The sequence below is a fragment of the Aythya fuligula genome, chromosome 16 (assembly GCF_009819795.1).
Source record: "Aythya fuligula isolate bAytFul2 chromosome 16, bAytFul2.pri, whole genome shotgun sequence".
Taxonomy (NCBI): Eukaryota; Metazoa; Chordata; class Aves; order Anseriformes; family Anatidae; genus Aythya; species Aythya fuligula.
Genome location: NC_045574.1, coordinates 318,152 through 338,727, shown reverse-complemented (window position 1 = coordinate 338,727; position 20,576 = coordinate 318,152). Strand labels below are relative to the sequence as shown.

The following is a 20,576-nucleotide window of genomic DNA, read 5'->3' as shown; positions in this document are numbered from 1 at the left end:
ACCGAGCGTTTCCTGCCCTCTGCTGGCAGGAAGTGATAATACCTTCACATCTAGCGAGAATCATTTTCTGAGTAATTTTATACATTAAGTTGAAGCAATTAATTGATACAGCTAGAACTAATGAAATCATTTGAAGCAATTAAGTTGAAGAAAATTTTGGGTGGCTTCATTTAATAGTATCTATGCTAAAAATTAAACTATTACATTTGTCAAAACTTGGAATTAAGACAGCTTTGTTTTCTCAACAAAATACACACTAAATTCTGTATTTTGGAACTATTACAATCAGTTTTTGCCATTATTTCAGTGACTGATTTTCATATTTATCATCAATACATTGACTTTGAAGTGAAGAAATCCAAAACGGGAAATGACTGTCACACTCTAAAGCATACTGCTTCATCCGTACTAAGTTGCCTTGCAGTTATTTTAGATCATTTCTTATTTTATCAGGACAATAGGAAACTCTAGTCCTATTTCCACAAGTGCTAGCAACCCCATCCTAACTTGGTGCCATCTGCAGAATTGTGCATGCTGTTTCTGCTTTCTTAAATACAGAATGACCAGGAAAATACAGATGTTACTAATTACAGAGACCCTGAAGTTGTGTCAGGCCATAGCCCCAGCAGCTGTTTCTCCTGACAGCTAAGAAGTTGTGCAGAGGGAACCCAGAGCCTCCCAAAAGTTACTTCTCAACCTCTTCCAGCCCAACTCAGAGTCCTGCGTTAGCCTGTGATTAGATGCTTTAGCTGCTGATGCTATTATCAACATGAGGACAGCAGTTATGCCCAGATACTCCCAGAGCATCTGCTGGTGCTGCTGTGCCCTCAGGACAAGGCACAACCCCCTGTAGAGGCCACACACCTCCAGGCCAGGTCTTCGCCAGGTCTCACTCCACTGCTGCAGCAAGCCAATGAGGCAGGCAGAAATCACCACAGTCCATAGCAACCGCAAGCTGGAACACGAGGCTGCCCTGCAGACCTCCCACCATACCTGTCCCCTGAGCAGTGACCTGTCCTTGGGCAGCTGGGTGACAGTCACAGATGGCACCATCATCGCCAAGAGCCTGGCTTACACACCACATCCAGCCTGTGCCACCTTTGTGCCAGACCCCAGCCCTGGCAGTGAGTCACCAGCCGAGTGTGAGCAACACCTCCAGCTTTCCCTGCCGTGGTTTAATCATGACGATGCTATTTTTAACACAGATGAGTGTCTCTTGGTGTGGCTATTTTAAACTTGAAAGCACCTGCAGGCTGTTTCTCCAGCCTAATCTAAAAGATGCCATAAAAGGGAGGGGAGCAATAGTAATTATCTGCAGTTAAGGAGCTTAACCTTTGGAAAGAAAAAAGAACTGAGCTCCGAGCTATGCTTGTTAAACACCCTTTACCTTTCCAAAGCAATTGCACAGTTCGTGAGGGAGATCCCCTGCCCCAGACAGGAGGCCTCCATAGTCCAAGATGCTGTAATTTGTCACAGAAGAGATACAACAAAAAAAGTCTCAGGAAGCAGGAGGTGCAAGACCAGCAGTGCACCACGCTGCCAGCAGCTGCAGCACCCCTGGGCTGCTGCACTCCTACAGCACCTGAAAATGCAGAACACCCCGAGGCACCCCACATCTCCACCCGGGGCCACCAGCCGCCCTGGTTTCATGCCTGGCTCCCTGCCACAGCCAGGGACGTCACTGTGATGCAGTGACACAGGAGGAAACTTTGCATGGGTTTACTTCAACAGCAGCTGCACTTTGAGCACACAGTTCCCAGTTTCGGTGAGTGAAAGGCAGCTCTTACTGCTCAAACTATGCACTACCTCCCATTTTTTGGAACCAATGGAAGAAACTTCCAACAGAGATTTGTTTTCACATTCCTTGTGAATCCTGCTGGCTTTCCCCAGCAGTCAGCAGATTCCCCATTTGCCTTCCCTCAGGACACACACGGCACCTGAGGCGAGCACCCAGCAGCTGCTGGGGACAGGTGGGAGCAGTGGCCTGTCAGGAAGGCTGGGGCCTGCCCAAGCAGCTGCTGACAGCAGCTATAAATGAGCAGACACGTCAGTTTTGAGGGCACATCAGGGTAAATACATTTTTCACACAGCCTTGGAGCTGAGTGTGTTGTGCCCTTGCACCCAGCAATCCCCTATTTTGGGGAAACACCACACAGCTCACCGAGGTCTGTGGCCGCCTTGCCTGATGGGCACTGGCTATGGGGCATCCCTAGGGGCTCAGTGTTTGAGTCAGTGACAAAATGAAAAATAAGCTGAGCACTTAAGCAAAGCTTGGTGGTCACTTCAGTCAGAGAGGCTTTGAAGGCAGCACAGCAGGCACCATCCACCTCCTCTAGAAGTGAAGCTCTCCTTGAGAGCCAGCACACAGAAGCAGCATTAGGAGAAACCCAACTCAAAGGGCAGATTTGTTCAGGTTTTCACACAATCCAGCCACAGCTTCCTTTGGAAGCCTCACTGTCCAAACGGAGGCATGACGTAGCAGAACAATGTTTTTTCTCAGCTCCCTTTACACAAAAACCCCAGCCTGCTGTCCCTCAGCACTGATGAACACACCCAGGCAGGCCGTGGCCCCGGGGACCCAGCCTGGGCAGGGCCTGGACATGGAAGCAAGAGCCTGAAGGCTCAGCCCACAGGAGCCATTTCAGAGGCAAAGGCAGGATGAAGCCACACACCTCCTCTGTCTGCACTGCCTCAGCCAGGCTGCTGGATGCTGCGTAGTGACAGGGTTGGGCCCGTATGTGGCAGAAGTTGGTGGGACATGGTGCTGGCTCAAGGAGCACATATACCCCGGGACGAGTGGGAAGGCAGCGTGATGCCACACCGTGGGGGCTTTGCAGACACACACCAGCTGCTTGCTGTCACCCTGGCATCCTCTTAAACCTGAACCACTGCAGGCTGCAGCTCTGCCACGAGAGGTGTAGAAACAGGGCAGGAGCCTGCCATCCTTACACAGCTTTCAAGGAAAGGCAGCAAAGGAAGATGCTGCACTTGCCTCAGCAGCTTCTACCTCACCAAGCAGCACGTGGAGCTCAGGGCTCATGCTCTGCCCCAACATCAGGCTCCCATCGAGCAGCAAGGCAGCCCCCTGCACCCCAAAGCCCCCAACTCTGGAGCTAAGTCTCCAACAAGACTCCCAATTCCCACCCATCCCAGGGCCACAGACCAGCCCGCAGCTGCCCCGAAAGTTAAGAAATCATTTCCCATAACCAGCAGCCACCTCCCCAACTGTACCCCACCACAGCAGCAAACAGTCCCTACCTCAATCTCCAGAGGTGCTGCTGTCATCACCCCCCACCAGGAGCCTAGATCTAGACGGGCCCCAGCTGTGCTATGCCCAGAGCCCATCCCTGCAGGTGGCAGCACCCAGGTGATGGCAGCCCCCAACCCTGTAGGGGAAGAGGACCTGCCATTTGGCCTGGCTGTGGTGCATGCTTGTAATTACAGTGATTTTATTCTGTGCCACTGCCTGGACATCTCCAGGGGTAGGAGTGTCTTGTGTGAGTGTAGCTTAAAACACACTCGCTATCATGTGCTCGCAATATTATGTATTCTCACGTTAAGCTGAAGGTGAAAGTGGTGACCTGGGGTTTTCCCACAGCAAACCTGGGGGACTTACAGAGCCTTTTTTTCCTACCTCCTTGAGGTGATTTCTAGACTGCAGCATTTTCAAACTGGCGAAGGACAGGGCAGCAGGACGGGGGCTGCTGAGCACAGCAGGGACCCACTGCTGCTCTCAGTCTGTGCCTGTCCCAGCCTTGAGCACCAGCCCTGACCATGGGGCCACAGCCTCCCCCTGAGCTGCCCCATAGCAGCCGTGCCCAGGGGCTGAGAGCCCCCAGGAGATGGCAGCAGCCCCTCGTGTTCGTGTCCTCTGGTGGGAACACAAGGGAGAGCTCTGTGGGCTGTGACCACCACCCCACAGGTGGCAGATGCACCAGCAAAATTTCCATTTATTCCAGAGCACAGCCGTAAGGGCATCTCTGAATTGAGTCGAACTCAAGTTTTGCACGAGTGAATTTATTTTAAAAATGCACGATTTCAGGAATGCAAAGAATAGGTAACAGAGACACAGAGAGCTCAGGAGCTCCTGGCGTGCCGGGGTGGCCTGGGCTTGAGGTGGGCAGCGGTGGTGTGGGGGGTGCTGGTGCCCAGTTCTGCACAGGGGCTGGATGGGGTTGCTCCCTCCTGGAGGTGTGCACATGTCTGGAGCTTCATCCTCTCTTTTCACTGGCTGCCCAGATATTTCTTCATTTGTTTGAAGCTTTTTCAAACATTGCACATCTTTTGCTTGGCTGATTTTTTTGCATAGCACAGGTAGGAAGCAAAGCCACACTTTTTGGTGTGTCGGTCCCAGCATGGCCTTCCTGTTAGTCCTTGGCTCCTGCCCGTGTTACACATGTGCAAGGATTTCCCAGCACTGGGGAGGATGCGAGCACACCTCGAGATATCACAGATCCTCTTTTGCACAGGCCCACTCCTGAAACAGGGAAACTGCTGAGGGAAAGTGGCTACATGGAAACGACCAAAGGACAAAAGCAAGTGCCACGACTCATGCTACCGTACACTATTTAGAGCCATAATGATAGCACACACAGAAAGCAGGGGCAGGCCTGCTCGTGCCCATTGCTGCTGTGCTGTAAGCCGCTCTCAGCACACAGCTCTGAGCTTGAACCAGCCCTGGGTTGGGATCAGTGCCCACAGCCAGAGGTGAGGGCACTGTGCTCAGCAGATGCTCCCTGCAGATGGGGCTACCTAAGGAAAGCACGGCCTGCACTGGGACTTGGCCATAACACCAAGGCCAAAAAGCCTAACTCCTACTTCTAACGGCTGGGTCCAGCACTACCAAGTTTGCAGCCTGAATGTGGTGGGTGCCTGCCCTCTGCTGCCCCGGGAGTGCACCCCTCTGCACACCTGCACATCCCGGCAGCCAGCTGCTCTTTTGTGAAGTTCTCTGGGCCCTCAGAGTGGAGGAGGCTGCTGCATTGCTGCTGAGAAAAGGCAGTGGTGTGGTGAGGCTCAGGGAGCAACCTCTAAATCAGCAATTTCTGTATCTGGAGGCAGGAGGGTGAGCCCAGCGTGCAGTGTTGGGCCCGGCAGCTGAAGTTTCCCTCCTCTGCTGCTGATTCTGCCTATCACCGTGATCACGTCCTTCCATCGCTGCCTGTTGCAGCCCCTGTAAGGCAGCACCAGCTCCTAGCAACCCAGGGGCACATGCAGCAGCTCCGTGCTCGGGGCAGCCCACGGGGAGATTCTCCTGCAGTGATGAATGGCTTTGCATCGCGCCCTCTCACAGCTTCTCAGTCCTTTTTGGCCCTGCCTCTTCCCTTCGGGGTGAACTGCCCACACACTGCTCTCTGAATTACAGTCACAAGCTGGCAACTTGCCATTCTCCAGCCAGTGGTGCCAATGATGTGAGAAGCCCTGGCTTCCCAGTGACACCTCCGACCACAGCCCCATCTCCAGGGGCTTCTCAGCCACAGATTTGCCATTCCCTGCCTGGAGAGCACCACCTGGGGCCGGTACTATTCACACTGAGATTATTGGAACCCCAAATCCTTACCCTAAAGACAAGCTCCCATCAAGATGAATCGGATGGTGGTGGGTTTGCGTTGCAACCGAGGGAGTGGGGTCACCCAGCCCATGCAGAGAGCAGTCTCTGAGAGGTATATGAAGATATTTCCAAGCCCCGAGTGAGGTAGCTGGAGGGCGCTCCTCACGCCCTGGCAGGAGGGGACGTGGTCTGCTGCGGCTGCAGGAGCTGGGGCTGGGGGCACCTTGCGGTCCCCCAGCCCCCTCCTGCTGGGCCAGGCACAGTTCCTTAAGACAACCAAGTCCCTGCTTGGTCATCAGAGCACCAGGATGTAGAAAATAAGGCCCAGGGTCCAGAGAGCAAACAGCAGTAAAGCTGCAGCCTGGAGTTGCACCCTGGCCCGATTTCAGGCACTGGGGGTCTGGTATTGTTCTATATATATTTTTTGCAAGTGCAAATGCTAGGCTCAAAGTCACAAGAGCCACACCAGAAGGGGACGCAAGGTTGGTGTCACATCATCTTCGGAACATGCTGGGGACCCATCGGGTACAGAGATGAGAGAAATGTCGCGTTTGGGTTTTTCCACTTTGGGGTTTTTCTTCCAACGTGGGGCTCGGGCACAGCTGGGGCCAGGATGCTGGGGCACCTCTGGGCTCTGAGCACTCAGAGGAGATCCTTCATGATCCCCTCTGGCAGCACCTCCCCTGCCACACTGGCAGCGCCCAGCCCTGACCTCCTCCGTGTCATGAGCACCATGACCTGCACCGCGCTCTTCAGCCCTGGCTGGCCAGTGGCCCCATCAGCCAGGATGGCCAGGGGAATGGGCGAGGGGCCAGGGCCCTGGGGCAGTTTGTAGCACCTGGGGTAGTTGCTGAAGGATTCAAAAGCATCGCTGCAGCTCCTGCAGGCCCCATGGTGGTGGCTGAAGCCCAGGGAGAAGCGGGTGCTGGCATCTCCAGGTGGGAAGGGCTGGAGCATGGTGCCCAGGCAGCCACAGCAGAGGACGGTGCGGATGGCCTGGAGGAGCACAATGTCTTTGGAGAGGAACTTGTGGAAGTTGGGCTTGAAGAGCAGATACACCAGCGGGTTGTAGAGCGTCGAGGACTTGGCAAAGACGGCTGACAGCACGAAGGCGAGTGCTGGCACCTGGCCGGCACCTCTGCAGACTGCCCACAGGGCGACGACGGCATAAGGGGTCCAGGCAGCCAGGAAGCCCAAGCACACGGCGATGCTTAGCTGCAAGAGGAGGAGATGGAGGTGCCGTGAGACTCCTGTGGCATGCCCGAGGTGCTGACCCTCCCCAAAACCCAGCCCAAGGCCGACCACGGCTGCTGTGTGCAATGGGACCCAAGCTGTCAGTTGCACCCCCGGGAAAGCTCCTTGGCTCTCCAGAGCTCTTGTCAGAGCAGGATGTCAGACAGCATAGCCCCAAGCCCGCACATCCCAGCATGAACATGTAAACCTTTGATGCAGGCGAGTCACACCCCGGCCCACCTGGGAATGTGGGAATAACCTCAGCCCATCGTGGCACCTGGCTGTGAACAGCCTCTGGGACCAGGCCAGCACCAGACTGCAGCAGCCTCTGGTAGCACCCAAAATCCCTTCTGTAACCTGTGCTGACCGACCAACAGGCTCCAGACATGGGCCATGCTCATATCCCCTCCTCTAAGGAGGCACAAACATTTCCTTCAGGGTCAGGCTTGCGAGCTGTTTTCTTTTCCTTTTTTAAAGGGTATCCACTTTTTTGACATATCCCTGGTAAATTATAGTTTTAGCTCATAGTCTGGGGAACAATGACTCATGCAAGCTCCTTTTATGATGTTTTCCAATGTGATTTAAAAGGAAAACTCCTCCACCTGATGGCTTTAAATGAGGAGAAATCTGTTATTATCCATGGGTGCAAACACCAGGAGAACTCACGGGGAGCAGCAGTGCCCCACACCGTTGCTGCAGCCCCTTCCACCTCGCAAGGACGGCGTGGTGCCACCATGGGACATCCAGCACGGGGCTGTGCGGGGCAGCCGATTGCTGCTACATGCAACCAGTCCCACCAACAGCTCAGCTTGCTCTTCTCTTTCCTTCTTGCATCCACATTTGGGGACCAGGGGGATAGGCGACAGCCACACACGGATTGTTTGTTACACATCTAATGGGAAAATTGTCAATGTTCCTGGTTCTGGGGGTTCTGTTTGTGTCTCCGTGCTGGGTGGCAGCAGCAGCGGCCTCTGCTGTTTAATGCTCCTGGTCACACGCTGGGATTTGTGTGGTGTGTGCTGCTCCCTTCTGCTGTGGGGTGCACAAGCACAAGGCTGCTTTTGCTGCCATTTAGAAAGAACAAACTGATTCCTACATTAAGGAGTGCACTCAGGCGTTTGGGTCCCAGCTCTGGGAGCCCCCACCCTGCCCAGCAGCTCCCAGTGAGCACCCCCAGCACCCTACCTTCACCATGGGGCCGTGTGTGCCTCTGGCTCTGCGCTGTGGGGACACGTGCTGCCGCACAGCTCGGCGGGACACCTGCACCGTCCACAGGATCAGCGAGTAGGAGGCGAGGATGAGGAGGCAGGGGAGAAGGTAGCAGAAGATGAAGAGGGCGAGGATGTAGAGCGTGGCCTCTTGGCTGGAGGCTTCCCAGGTGATGCAGCATGCGGTGCCGTAGGGCTCGGGGCCGTAGCTGCCCCACTCAGCCAGGGGGGCCATGGCAAAGAGCAGGGCATACGCCCAGACACACAGCAGCAGCACGCCGGCATGGGAGGGGGAGAACTTGTTACCTGCGGAGGGGTCCACGTGAGGGGCGCTCCTGAGGGGCAGGGAGGTGAAGGGGAGCACACCCGGGGCTGCCACCCACAGCCACCCGCACCCCTGGGCTCGGGGATAGGGCAGAGGACCAAGGGGGCAGGAGAACCTTGAGGATTTCACCCACTAATTGTAGAGGGGCAGCATTGGTGGTGCTGCCTCTCTGCATCGGGAGGCATCGCTGGAAGGTTGGGTGGCCACTGGTGGCACATGGAGGGACGCTGCACCCATGGGCAGGCAGGATGAGGATGGGAGGGTGGCACAGCCTGCCCTGGGGCATGGGGAGCTGGCTCCGGGGCTGCCCTAAACAGCCCCAGGCACTGTCCTGTCAAGGACTTTTCCCTCTGACAGCCTGGAGGGAGGCGAGTTGGTTCCTTTTTGTCCCATCCCCCATCAAACCTAAACCACTCTGATCCCCTCAGAGCTCAGCACAAAGTGCTAAATCTTCAGCCACCTGTAGGAATAATGTTTCCCTTTGAAAATGAGCAATTAAAAATACGTTGAGATTAGCCATTTCCTCGCAATACATACATGAGGGGAGATAAGCTCAACAGTCCACAGAGCTGAGCTCAGGAGCAGAACCTGCGCAGGGAAAGGGCGCTGGTACCTGGCTGCCTTTTAACAGCCTCCTTTCATTTTTATCTTTCCTCCCACCTTGTAGTGATCTCCTGAGATGTGCTGGCACATACCCAAGGTGACTCTGCTCCAGCATCACCCCTGAGGCAGTGGCAGGTGCCGGGTACACAGCACGTTGCAGCCAGCAGCAGCCACCAGCCAGCAGAAGGCTCAGGCTGGCTGGGGCAGGGAGCAGGAGAGAGGGAGGGCAGGGTGTACCTTGGGTGCTGGCTGCAAATCACGCTATTTGATTTCCCCTCTTTTTTCTATTCTTGGTCTTTAATCCCAAATCAATGCTGAAGACGCACGGTAGATGGAGGATTAGCAGCTGAGGTGAGGAAATGAAGAAGCGACTCCAAACAGGAGGTGATAAACCCCTGGAGTCCCAGTGTATGGACAGGAACAGGCTGCCGTGGGGCAGAGCTTTCCCAGGAGAGGTGAATCTGGCCGGTAAGAGGAGGCACAAAAAGGTTTCTGGTAACTGAGGGGGCGCAGATGATGCACCCAGCACCTACCGTATGCCGGGTAGCAGACCTTCAGGCAGCACACGGCGCTGAGCACTGTCAGGCTGGTGAGGCTGCACAGCCCAAACAGCACCCCGCAGAAGGCATAGATGGTGCACATGGCCTGGTTGAACAGCCACCTGCAAGGAAAAGCCTCCAGCTATGCCCAGCCCTTCCCCTGGTCCTGGGACAGCTGCCTGACATCCCCAAAAACACACGTGCACCAGCTCACCCCCAGTTTGGTCCCCAAATGTCCCCGCCACAGGCACTGGGAACAGGAGCAGTGCCCACACCGTGTGGGATGGGGCCCAGCAAGGCAGCCTGATGCCTGGGGAGCTGCGGCACCCTGCTGCCACCCAGCAGCCTTCCTGGGGCCCCAGACCAAGCCCTGGCAATCCACATTTCCAAACAAGGTTTGAAAACCCCTCCCAGCTCCATCAGCCTGCGCAGAGCCACGTCCACGAGCTACCTGTGTGCAAAGAAGGATGGGGTGGCCAAGGGGAAGAGCGTCACTGTCATGCTCAGGTCGCTGACAGCCAGGTTGACGATGAAGAACTCGGTGGGCTTCAGCGTGGACCGCTTGCGATAGGCCACCAGCAGGAGCAGCGAGTTCCCCGAGAGAGACATGAGGCCTGCAAAAGGGGCAGGCAAATGGTGCCGCATGTGCGGGGCAAGGGGCGTCCCCTCCCCAGCACTGTGGGCAGGAGATGGCCCTGGGTCCCAGCAGAGAGGGCACAGGCAGGCAGCCGGGCATCTTCGTCCTCCCCAGCCTGCCTGCCTGTTCACCCCAGGGGGATGAACCTCCAGAGGCAGGGCAGGAGCCGGGATCTCCTGAAGGATTGGAAGCAAACCCCAGAGATGCCCGCCACGGGGGGAAAGGGCTCTGGGCTTCCCCCTCCAGAGCAGGACAAGGAGGTGAGCCCAAGGAACCTGCAGAGCTCTGCGAGCACATCTGGAGCCACTTTCCATCGAATTTGATCCCTTCCCCTTCCTGAGATCCTGCAGAGGCAATGACGGTGCAGGACCTGGCCAGACTTAGGCCTTCCAGCTGGAAGGAGCAGGGGGGCGCTTCCTTCCAGCTAGACAAATAAAAAGAGCTTTGTGTCATCGCTCTTCTGATGTGAGGCCAAGCACCCGGGCCCACTTGCCTTTTTAATTTCTTCCTGGCAGTATCACTGGTGTGGGTCTGCACCGTCCAGTGTCACGGTAACAAAATAAACAAGAAGAAAGGCATCGCAAAGATCAAGGAAAATCCAGACTAAATTAAAAAAAAAAATAAAAAATAAATAAAAAAAATAGCAAACAAAACTCTTTGTTTGCTATTAATGTGGTTAAAACAACAGTGGCAATTAATTTTTCATAGCAAGGGCTTTCTCTCTCTCTCCCTCTCTTTACTTTTTTTTTTTTTTTCTTTTTGTTTTTATACTATGTAATGGTGCTTTCATTGAAGAGTTTCTGTCTCCTCTGGAGGGGAATCGTTGCTGCTCTTGGGTAGGACTGGAGTTTCTCCCTAATGGATTGGGTTGTAAATTAAATATTGTGGTTACAGCCGGCTTCCAAAGCTGCGGAGCGGCCAGGACCTGAAACAGGACCTGGCCAAATCCCAGGCTTTGGAGTCCCAGGAGGGAAGCCTGATGCCATTGTTCCCAGCCTCACGAGGTGTTCTTCCCTGCAGAGCTGGTCCAGTTCCCTGCTCATGCCTGCACTGAGCACAACTGGCCAGATTTACTCCAGGCAGCATTAGCACCTGGAGTACCACTGTCATCCCAGTGGCTCCGGGAGCATCCCATGAGTTCCCCCTGCCCACAGTGTGGGTGACCCAACCTGGCCCAGGTAGGGTGTCCGCAGGGTCTGCAGGCTCTGCCGCCTGCTCCATGTGCTGGGGCTGCCCAACAAGGGCTGGTGGCTTTGCTCCCTGGGGGCTGCAATGCCTGGCCGTGAGGAGCACAGGCAGCATGGGCACCAGGGGACGGGAGTCCTGGGGTCCTTTCTGCCCCTTGTTGGCTGAACTGAAAATGTCACATCATCCTCTGGTGGCTCGGGGCAACAGGCAGAAGGGGTGAGCACAAACGGGTGCTCCCTGATCGCACATGGGTGGTGGCCCAGTCCAGGAAGCAGCAGAGTTGCACATCCTGGGAGGTACCAGAATGGCACAAGGCAACACAAAATTTGCCTTGTGGGAACCACAGCCAGGATGGAAAAGTACTGACTGACAGTCAGTCATCTGTGGTCCTGTAAATAGGGCTCCTAAGCAAAGAGCCCCTTGAGCTCTCCAGGGATCCCAGTGGGCTGCGGCCTCGATCTCCCTGGGGTGTCTCTCAGGGTGACCCCTCAAGGACCATGGCTCATCCATGGACAAACACCGATGAGGAAGAAGGGTGAGAAATTCACCAGAATGGGGAAAATCTCATAAGTGCAACTGAGTTTAGAAACCCCTGAATACCCTGCAGGGCATCTTGTATGCATTCTTGAATCTTGAATGAAGTCACTGGTTTGATTGTAGTAAATTCCACTGAATTGTTATGTCAAACTGGCTGATGATAAAGTATTGTTAATCACACAACCTGATCTTGTGATTTAATATGAGTGTAAAATAAATTTTAAAGGAAATTTGGGTAAAAATCTATTTGCAACACACCTGTGCTGCCGGCAGCAGGGGGAGAGGTGCAAGGGGCTGCCTTTCCTTACCAAAGACTAGGTAGAGTGTGCCAAAAATCAGGTCTTCTCTCTCCGACAGGGTGGAGGTGAACATGGAGGTGTTGGATGCATTTCCCATCTGCAAAGCAAGGTACAAGTGGAGGTGGGAGTGTTTTAGGGAGCTCGGCAGCACCCAGCACCCCGGGGCCCGCTGCATGAGGCTGCTGCTGTGATGCTGGGCACGACACCAAGCCAACTGGGGGGCTGGCAACAAGCTCAGGCTGCTAATCCCACTTGATTACCGCTTCTTTAATTACAGATTACACCGATCATCTGCATTATAATTATAACCTGAGCCCCACTGCCGGCAGCACAGAACTTGAAGGTGTAATACCAAAAAAAAAAAAAAAAGGTAGCAAAAAGCCAATCCCTTTCTGGGGGTGCCTGCCTGACTCCCAGGTTTATCAGCCTAATTACTTTCCCTGCTATTCTGTGCGGCCGAGCCAAAGGCTCCTGAATGCTCAGGAAGTTGATGGGGGGGGAGTGAAGCAGAGCAGCAGATGAGTTTCAACTTATTCACTCCCTTCACTGATAACAAATAAATGGAAAAGCAGTTCCTTCAGGTGGAGGAAAACCAGGCGGGGGGGAGGGGGAGGGGGGGGAGAGAAAATAATGGTTCAATTATGTGTTTTATGTGTTTCGACAGCTGTTAGTTTGCTGGCTGGGATGTTTAAGGCACGCATTAATCCTGTCTCTCCTCCCGAGGCTGGATGAGAACCGAGGATGCTGCCCTGCCGGGGGACTGCTGCTCCGGTTGAGGGAGGCAGCCGGGGCCAGCCTGGGTTATGGCTTCATGCTGACACGTGGCAGTGCCCATGGGATGCTCGTTCCTGCCCCATATCCTGCTGTGCCAGAGCAGGGAGCTGGTCTGGCCCTGTGGGAAGGGGGTGAACGAAGGGCATGCACCCAGCACAGCTCCCCGGTTAATGTCCTGGCACAGCAGGACAGCACAGCTCAGGGACCACACATAGGTGGTGCTCGTGAAGGTGCTGCCCCTTCACTCGGGGTTGGTACCTGGTGCTTGGCATCCTGAGAGCAGGGTGGGGGAAATAGGGCTGGGAGAGGAGAGTGCTGTTGGTCCAGGTTCTGAAAGCACCCCGCTAGAGTGAAGGAGAAAGAAAAGAGGGATGTGCCACCCTGCAGCCCGCAGGGACAAATGGCACAGAAGACCCAGACATGTGCTGCTCCAAACTAGAAGAGGGGCTTCAAGCACAAGTCCCTGCAGCCCGAGATCCCACTTGGGCTGCAGCACCACGGCACAGGCAACCCCATCCCTCCCTAACTTACCTGCCATGGCCCCATCCAGGATCCCTCCCTGACTTATTTGTCATGGCCCTATCCAGCCACAATCCTGCTTGGGAGCTATACTGCCAGGAGATGGAGCATTTCTTTCCCTGAGTACCACTGCCATGGAGCCCACATGTAACCACAGTTGTTACCTGCACCCAGGTAAAAGTGCCCGCCCCGCATCCCAGGCTGCATTCAGACAGATGGAGCTAATTACCTGAAGTAACAAGTAAATTAGCATGGAGTGTAAATGTATTTCAGGGCACTAATTGGTGTTAAACTGCCAGGAGATCCTGCCAATAGTTCCTTGCTCTGTGTATTACTGCCCTGTGCTGCCAAATGCCAATGGCTCGTGGCTTCTCTGGCCTGTTTTGTGGTTTTGGGGTTTAGGGGGGCACACAGCCCATGGGATGTATGCAGCTGACATGGACTCACTGAGGAGCAGCAGGTGGAACCATCTCAGGCCCCTGATGCTGAGCAATCAAATATTTTTATGACTAGATCACTCCTGCTTGACCAGTGCCTGCATGCTGCGCGGGATGCAGGTTAATTCAGTTAACAGGAGCTGCAAATGTCCTCTGTGGTTCTTGGTCCACTCTGGTGAACGCCCAGCCTCTCCAGGTGGTTCCTGCTCCCCCAGCAAGCAGGGACAGTGAGGAGCCGGGAGCTGGTCTGTGCAAAACTGTCCTGGCGAGGGTGTGCTGTGCACAGAGCTTCTGGGCCCTGCGGGTGGAAGGAACAACAACAGGCTGGGTTTGGGCTTGGTCTCTTACATGTAGATGTGGCCAGAGCTCTTGTGCTGCTGGCACACTCCCACACCCTTCAGACGTGCTTTGCCCAGGTTTCTGGATTAACAGCTTGATGCAAACGTGATTTTAAATTAAGCTCTGCTTACATCAGCCTGCTAAGCTCCGAGAGGCCGTGTGGCACACGTGTCCTTCCTCAGGTCACTTATTGGATTTGGGTGATGAGGAGGAGATACTGCCCTGCTTCAGTCCTCCCACCTGGCCCTGGAAGGCTGCCCCGTGGTGCTGGATGGACATTGTGAAGACAAATGTGCACAGTCAGGTGGTGTGACTACTTCTCGTTGGGTTTCCCAATGCAAAACTGCTTCCTGTCACAACCTTTCCCTTCAGTGAAATTACAGCCTCCTGGGATCTTTCCCATCTTCCTCCGTGTGCAGCAAGGCGTTCAAGTAACAGCGGCGTGTGCTGTACAGAGGAACGAGACCCTGGCTCTCACCTGCCAGCTCGGACAAGGCTGCTGGCCTGCGGGGTTGGACACCCAAGCACCCATTGGTGTGGCTGCCCAGGCAGACATCAGCCACACCAACAATGAAGGGTTCAGGCAGAGCAATGTCCCAGCTGATGTTAACGTGGGAAGCTGCACCCAGTCCTCAGCCAGAGCTGGATACCCAGGGAAGCAGTTCCTTACCTGATCTTTTTTGCACTTGCACCCCACTAAAAAACCCCTCTGAGTTCTTCAGCTTGCTCAGCTCCTAACCTGCTCCTAGGATTCACCCCAAGGGGTTAGGCTGAAGGCAACCATCCCCTTCTGCGTCCTCAGCCCCAGGACCCTGCAGCTTCAGTGTGCTCTCTCTGCACGGGCAGCCTGCAGGAAAACCTGCCTGAACACTGCTCTCCCTGGGCTCACACTGCAGGGCAAGCCAGGCTTGGCATCGAGAACGCACCACTTGATTTTGGGGAGGCAACAAAACCAGCCAGGGGCACAGGGACCTTGCTGGGGAGGTGCATGCTGTATCCTACAGAGATAACCAGAGATAAGATTCCCTTACAGGAAATTTGGAAACATTTCCCAAACTTTCTTCACCTGCTTGGTGCAAATCTTGCCGCTGGCCTCAACTCTTTGCTGTATGGTGCTGTGACTCATACAGGATACCAAAATCAGTGGGGCTTGTGCTCAGGTTTTGTTTAAAACCTTGTGAGTCATTTTATCTTAGGAAAAAGCAGCAATGGCAAATCCGGGCTTTAGTAGAAGACAGCTGGCTGCAAGAAAGGCAAGGAGAGGATCTAAGACTCAAATTGAAGGGAGCAGGTGGAATTGACAGGATGTTGCAGAAATTGTTACAAATGCAAAAATATCTGAGTGCTCTGAGCCCTCTCCCCCTTTATAAGCCCTCCCTCCTCAACAGCTCCTCTTCCACTTCTCCTCGTTCTTGCAGTCCCAGTTTGCCAGTTCCTGACAGTCTCAACAATTAAAGCTTTTTATGTCCAGAAGGACAATCAGAAAAGTTCTCTGACAGGGCTCCTCCATCACAAGGAAATAGAAAAGATTGGAGCCCATCTTTTCCCTTTTTCAGGCCACTTCCTATGAGTTTTGTGAGGAAATGGGAATTGCTCCTCACCAGCACACGCAGGAGCAAGCAGGGCAGGGAGAGAACATCCCCCTGACACCTAATGGTAATTGTCAGGGAAAAAATCTTCTTCAGAATATGTAATTTCCCAGCTAACAGGAATCCAGTCTCAAAGTGTTTTCTATGATGAATGTCCCACAGAGCCTGCCTCTCCCTTCCTTGCATGCCAAAGCGTTTTAATTGCTCCTAAGGTTAAATTTATTAGAAAACCACCAGGTTATTTGACCCACACTCTGAATGTGGAAAGGGAAGGAAGGATGAGGTTTTGCTACTTATTCCTCACCTTTTATGTTTCTCTTCAGAATTTCTTGAGGAAGTGACTGTTACTTTCCCCTTAACCATACACACAGAAAACGGACAGAGCTCCCAGTCACATTTTGGACATGCACACTGAGATAGGAGCCTTTGGGATAACTGCACACCGCACTGGGGGTGGGTGCCTCTCTGTCTGGGGCACTGGGTTACAGCATTTGCTCATGCCAGTGCCTTCAGCACTGCCGGTTGTTCCCACCATCCCCATATGCACCCCGTACCAGTCCCAGGCTGCCGAGTGGCACCTGGGAACGGGGCCAGGAACAACTCCCCCTGGAGCAGAGCTGGTGCAGGGGGAGAGAGTGCAGCGGGAGAGGAGGTCGTGGAGGTGATGGGTGCTGGAAGACTCCCTTAATTTGGGGGGATACATGAGGACTTTATGCCTGTGGTGAAAGGGGCCGGCTGGGCTCATCTCCCCGTCTACACCCTGGATGCTCAGCGCTTCACAGCACAGCACTCCATGCCCTGCTGTGCTCTTCACAGGATAAAGAGTGCCCGTGGTACAGGGATGGGTGATTTATGCCTCCCTGTTCCAGACTGAGTGGCTCTGGCCATGAGAATGATATCCTTTATTAACCTAATTGCAAACAACCTTTATTTAGGGCCGAGCAAGTCACTCCTGAAGTTCTCATAATGCACAGATCTCCTCCAGGCCATATTTCATGCTTCCCCAGGAGCCTGTGAGGGCAGACACACTGAACACAGCGCATGCACACCGTCTGTCTGCTGTCTTCAGCAAAGCATACATCAGGAACATGCTGCCCAGGAGAAAGGAGGGCCTATGGTCACACAGCTGCACTGAGACGAGACAGGGCAAGACCCAACATGGTCTGGAAGGAATTGTTCCTGCTCCTCACACGTGTAGCAAGGGAGGAGAGAACTGGCAAAGCCTGCAGACCTGCAGGACTTCATTTCCTTCAGAGCCCTGGCAGGTCTCCATCCTGCAGTGCAGCAGGGAGCTGCGGGTGTCCTGTGAGAACAGGCTGGTAAAAAATTTAAAAAGTCCAGGGGAGATGAACTTTTCTTTCTGATATATTATTTGGGACAGGCTTTATTTTTATGGTTGTACTTGAGCTATTTGCAAAGTACACGTTGCTCGTTGTAATGCAGAAAATGATCAAATAGCAGCTCTTGTACTGACAGACACACTGATGTCATCAACATGGGGACTACAAATCAGTTTTGCAGAAATACAGAAAGCTGTCATTTTGTGTCTGAGAGTAAATCACCAGCCAGCTCCTGTACACTAACCTTAGCCATGTGCAGTGCACTGACAAGTGGCACTTGGGCCAGCATGAAAGCTATTGAACAAATCCCAGGCTTTCCCATGCTGTTTCATCTGGAGCTTGTAACGCCTTTCCTCCCCGGGTGAAGTTGTTGGTGCTTCATTGTCTGAGCTTGTGTGTGTGGGATGCTGGGGCCTGGCCCTAGGAGCTGCTTACCTGGGTCTTTTTTACCCTTCTGAAGCAAGACAGTGTGCAGCCTGCCTCCCTGCCGATGTTACAATCCTGTGCTGGCTCAGCCTGCCTCCTGGCAACCTGCACAAAGCTGTCCCCTGCTCTGCAAAGCTCCCTCAGGTGGGCGTGTGGCCGAGGGGAGCTTGCAGAGCTGCTGCCTGCGCTGTCAGGGTTAGTGGGGAGAATCACAAGCTGCGCAGCCTGCAGCGTGGGGACTAAACACGTTCACGCTCATTTCTGAGAGAAACAGCTGCTGGAGGTTTGTTCCAGCTCAAAGAGGCTCCAGAACATGCCTGTGCTCAATCAAGACTACATCTTTACCTCCTCCAGGAGGGCCTTCAGTCAAGAGTGTCTCTTCATGGGCTCCCCAGCGGGCACGACATAGCCCTTTAAAATCAAACTGCCCAGCCACGTAGTCTCTGAGCATACAAAGCTGTTGCTGAATTTGATTTAAGCTCTGTTGCTCAGGCTCTGTTCTAAGAAGAGACAGACTGTGAAAGCTCCTTTCCCCTCAATTTAATCAGACTTCAAAATGAGGTGGTTTTCCAAACACCTGCTGCCACAGGTGCTTTAGCAGGAAGCCCTCATATTCTGCATCCATCCCCTATTCTTGCTTTCATGGGAAGAATCGAGCCTAAACCTACATCCCAGGTCTACATCAGGCATCTGGGCACATGGGAGGACCCTAACATGGCTGGGCTCTCCTGATGGCACACATTCCTGCTGTCTGCCTGAAAAACCCTATTCTTTACTTATTGTGGTTGTTAGTTTTGCCCTTTCCCTCTCCAGCCTTCGGCAGTTGCTTTTTTTCAGCCAAGGTGCCACAAGTCACAGCCTTTCTCGGAGAGGAGGAGGAAACCTGATGAGCCTGAAACCTCAGTTGACCTACAGCCTCTTTCTATAGTGAATGGCAGGGATCAATCAGTGCCATTCCTAGCGCAGGGGAAGCTCAGACACTGCTCCCTGCCTAGCAAATACAGCGAATAAAAACTCACAGAAGAGCAAAAAAGCACAGCTGAGCGACTGTTCATATCTGAAAGACAGACTGCAAAGATTTCACAGGAAAGGCAGCCCCCTGACACCTCCTCAAAACCGCTTTGTAGATCACAAAGTTGTCCTGTGCCCGGGCTGCCCTTCCCCTGGCTCACACACAAACCAGTCTGCTTTCTGCCTCCCTCTGCTAGCCACCCAGGGCTTCTGCTAGCCCACTGAGGGGGAGTAGCCCCACGCCCACCCGGGTGCTCTCAGAAAGCTGTGTCACTCACACACCCCCAAGTCCCCGAGGCTGCCGGACCCCATCCAGCGCCATGCTCCAGCACCCCCCGGCGTCCCCATACCAGGCTGGGGTCCCTGCACGGGGCTGATGGGGACCACGAACCCCCCCCGAACCCAGGGCAGGGGTTGCTGGGGGGGGTTCCGTGTCCCGCCGGGGGTGCTGGGGGCAGCGGGTCCCCCCTGTCCCGGGGCGGGGAGGGGCAGGTTCTGTGCCCGCGGCTCAGCACCGGGGCTGCGGACAGCTCTGTCCCGAGCCGCCCTGCCCAGCTCCCATCCCTGGGTCCCTGCCCCATCCCCTCCTCCCCATTTTAGGCACCCCACTGGCTGCCCCCGGAGCTGCTTTCAGAGGGAAACTGAGGCACGGGGAGCGCAGTTCAACCCCTCCTCCCCCCCCCCCGTGTGCTCAGCATACCCAGCTCCCCTTTTTCCCCCCCCAACCCTAGCAGGGACAGTCCCCCTGTGCCCGGCGATGCCCTCACCTCTCTCTGAGGGTCCATCCCGGCCCCATGCTGCGCCTCGAGGTGCTCCAAGGACATCCTCGGAGCGACAGCCAAGGAGGTGGGGAGCGCTGCACCGAGCCCCTTGCTGATCGGAGCTGGGGTTTGTTTTCCACCCGAAGTACTTGACCTGTCTCTGCTCAGCAGAGGACGAGTCACAGCCGTCACTTAGCCGCGTGCTTTGTTCATTCTCTCCACATCAAGAGCTTCCCCTTGGCTGCCAGTGAGAAATGGGAACGGTTTCAAAAAGCCTACTGCTCGTTGTTAGAGTTCCAAGTGTCATCAGGGCTGCTAGTCAGCTTGGAGCTGCTGCCTAAATGCACTGCAGAAAGGAACCCCAAAGCTGGAGAAATGCACAGCGTCGCCATATGTGCTCTACTGGCTTTGGAAAGAGCCTTCATGGGAAACATCTATGGACTGAACAGCTATGTAAACAGATATGTACTGAGATTAATATAAACTAAAACTTATTTGTTGTTTGTGTTCCAGATGCACAAAGGCCTCGGCCAAGTTTGAGGCCCCGTCACGCAGACTGCTCCACGTAGCCACGGTTAACCCACAGAGCCTGATGTCCCCCAGGGGACCTGCATCACCTTCCTCCTTTTACCCAGGATGGACCCGAGGCACAGGGCTCAGTCAAACACTCAGACACAGACAGAAGCACTTCCCACTCCACACTGTGTGTGGGGACTGCAAACATCACTAAACTTTGTAGGTCAGTCTGCAGAGTTGTGTTACTCTTTTAGCTCAGTTTCCTTGGGAAATAGACCTACATCTCACTCTGTCTTTTCTCAGCAACACCCCTCCCTCCCCAAAACATTTCATTCGATTAGCCATTCTCACCCATATTTGGAAGAGAGATTGAAATCTTTGACAAAATTTGGTTCCTGCTGGTCTTGTGCAGGGGGGAAAGGTCCAGAGGAAGTTGCTCAGAAGAGAGGTGAGGGCTCAGCGGAGATGCCACGCAGAAAGCAGCTGATCCAGCTGCACCCACAGACTCTCCTGGCTCCATGTCTCCCTTCTTGTCTGGAAGAAATTCCTCAGAGAGATGGAGGAGTTGGCGGTTACAGGGATGATGAGACAAAATGAGACCTCCAGGAAACTGGACTTTGTTTCTGGCTGTACACAGCCCCTGCACACTGTTTCAATGTTCTTTTTGTACAGCAACTGTCAGGGCACACAGCAAGTCTTGAAAGGAGTACTTTTGATCTGGGATCTAACCAACAGGTTGATTCC

At 54.2% G+C, this 20,576-nt stretch overlaps 1 protein-coding gene across 1 annotated transcript; it reads right to left on the bottom strand.

Moving 5' to 3' along the window:
- Positions 1–6,193: 6,193 nt before the first annotated feature.
- Positions 6,194–19,489, bottom strand: LOC116495782 (opsin-5-like). The gene is made up of 6 exons (XM_032198493.1): positions 19,323–19,489; positions 12,130–12,217; positions 9,911–10,073; positions 9,454–9,581; positions 7,970–8,298; positions 6,194–6,766 (listed from the first exon to the last, which is right to left on the bottom strand). The coding sequence occupies exons 1-6, from the start codon at positions 19,377–19,379 to the stop codon at positions 6,194–6,196; spliced, it is 1,338 nt and encodes a 445-aa protein (XP_032054384.1). The 5' UTR covers positions 19,380–19,489.
- Positions 19,490–20,576: the final 1,087 nt, after the last annotated feature.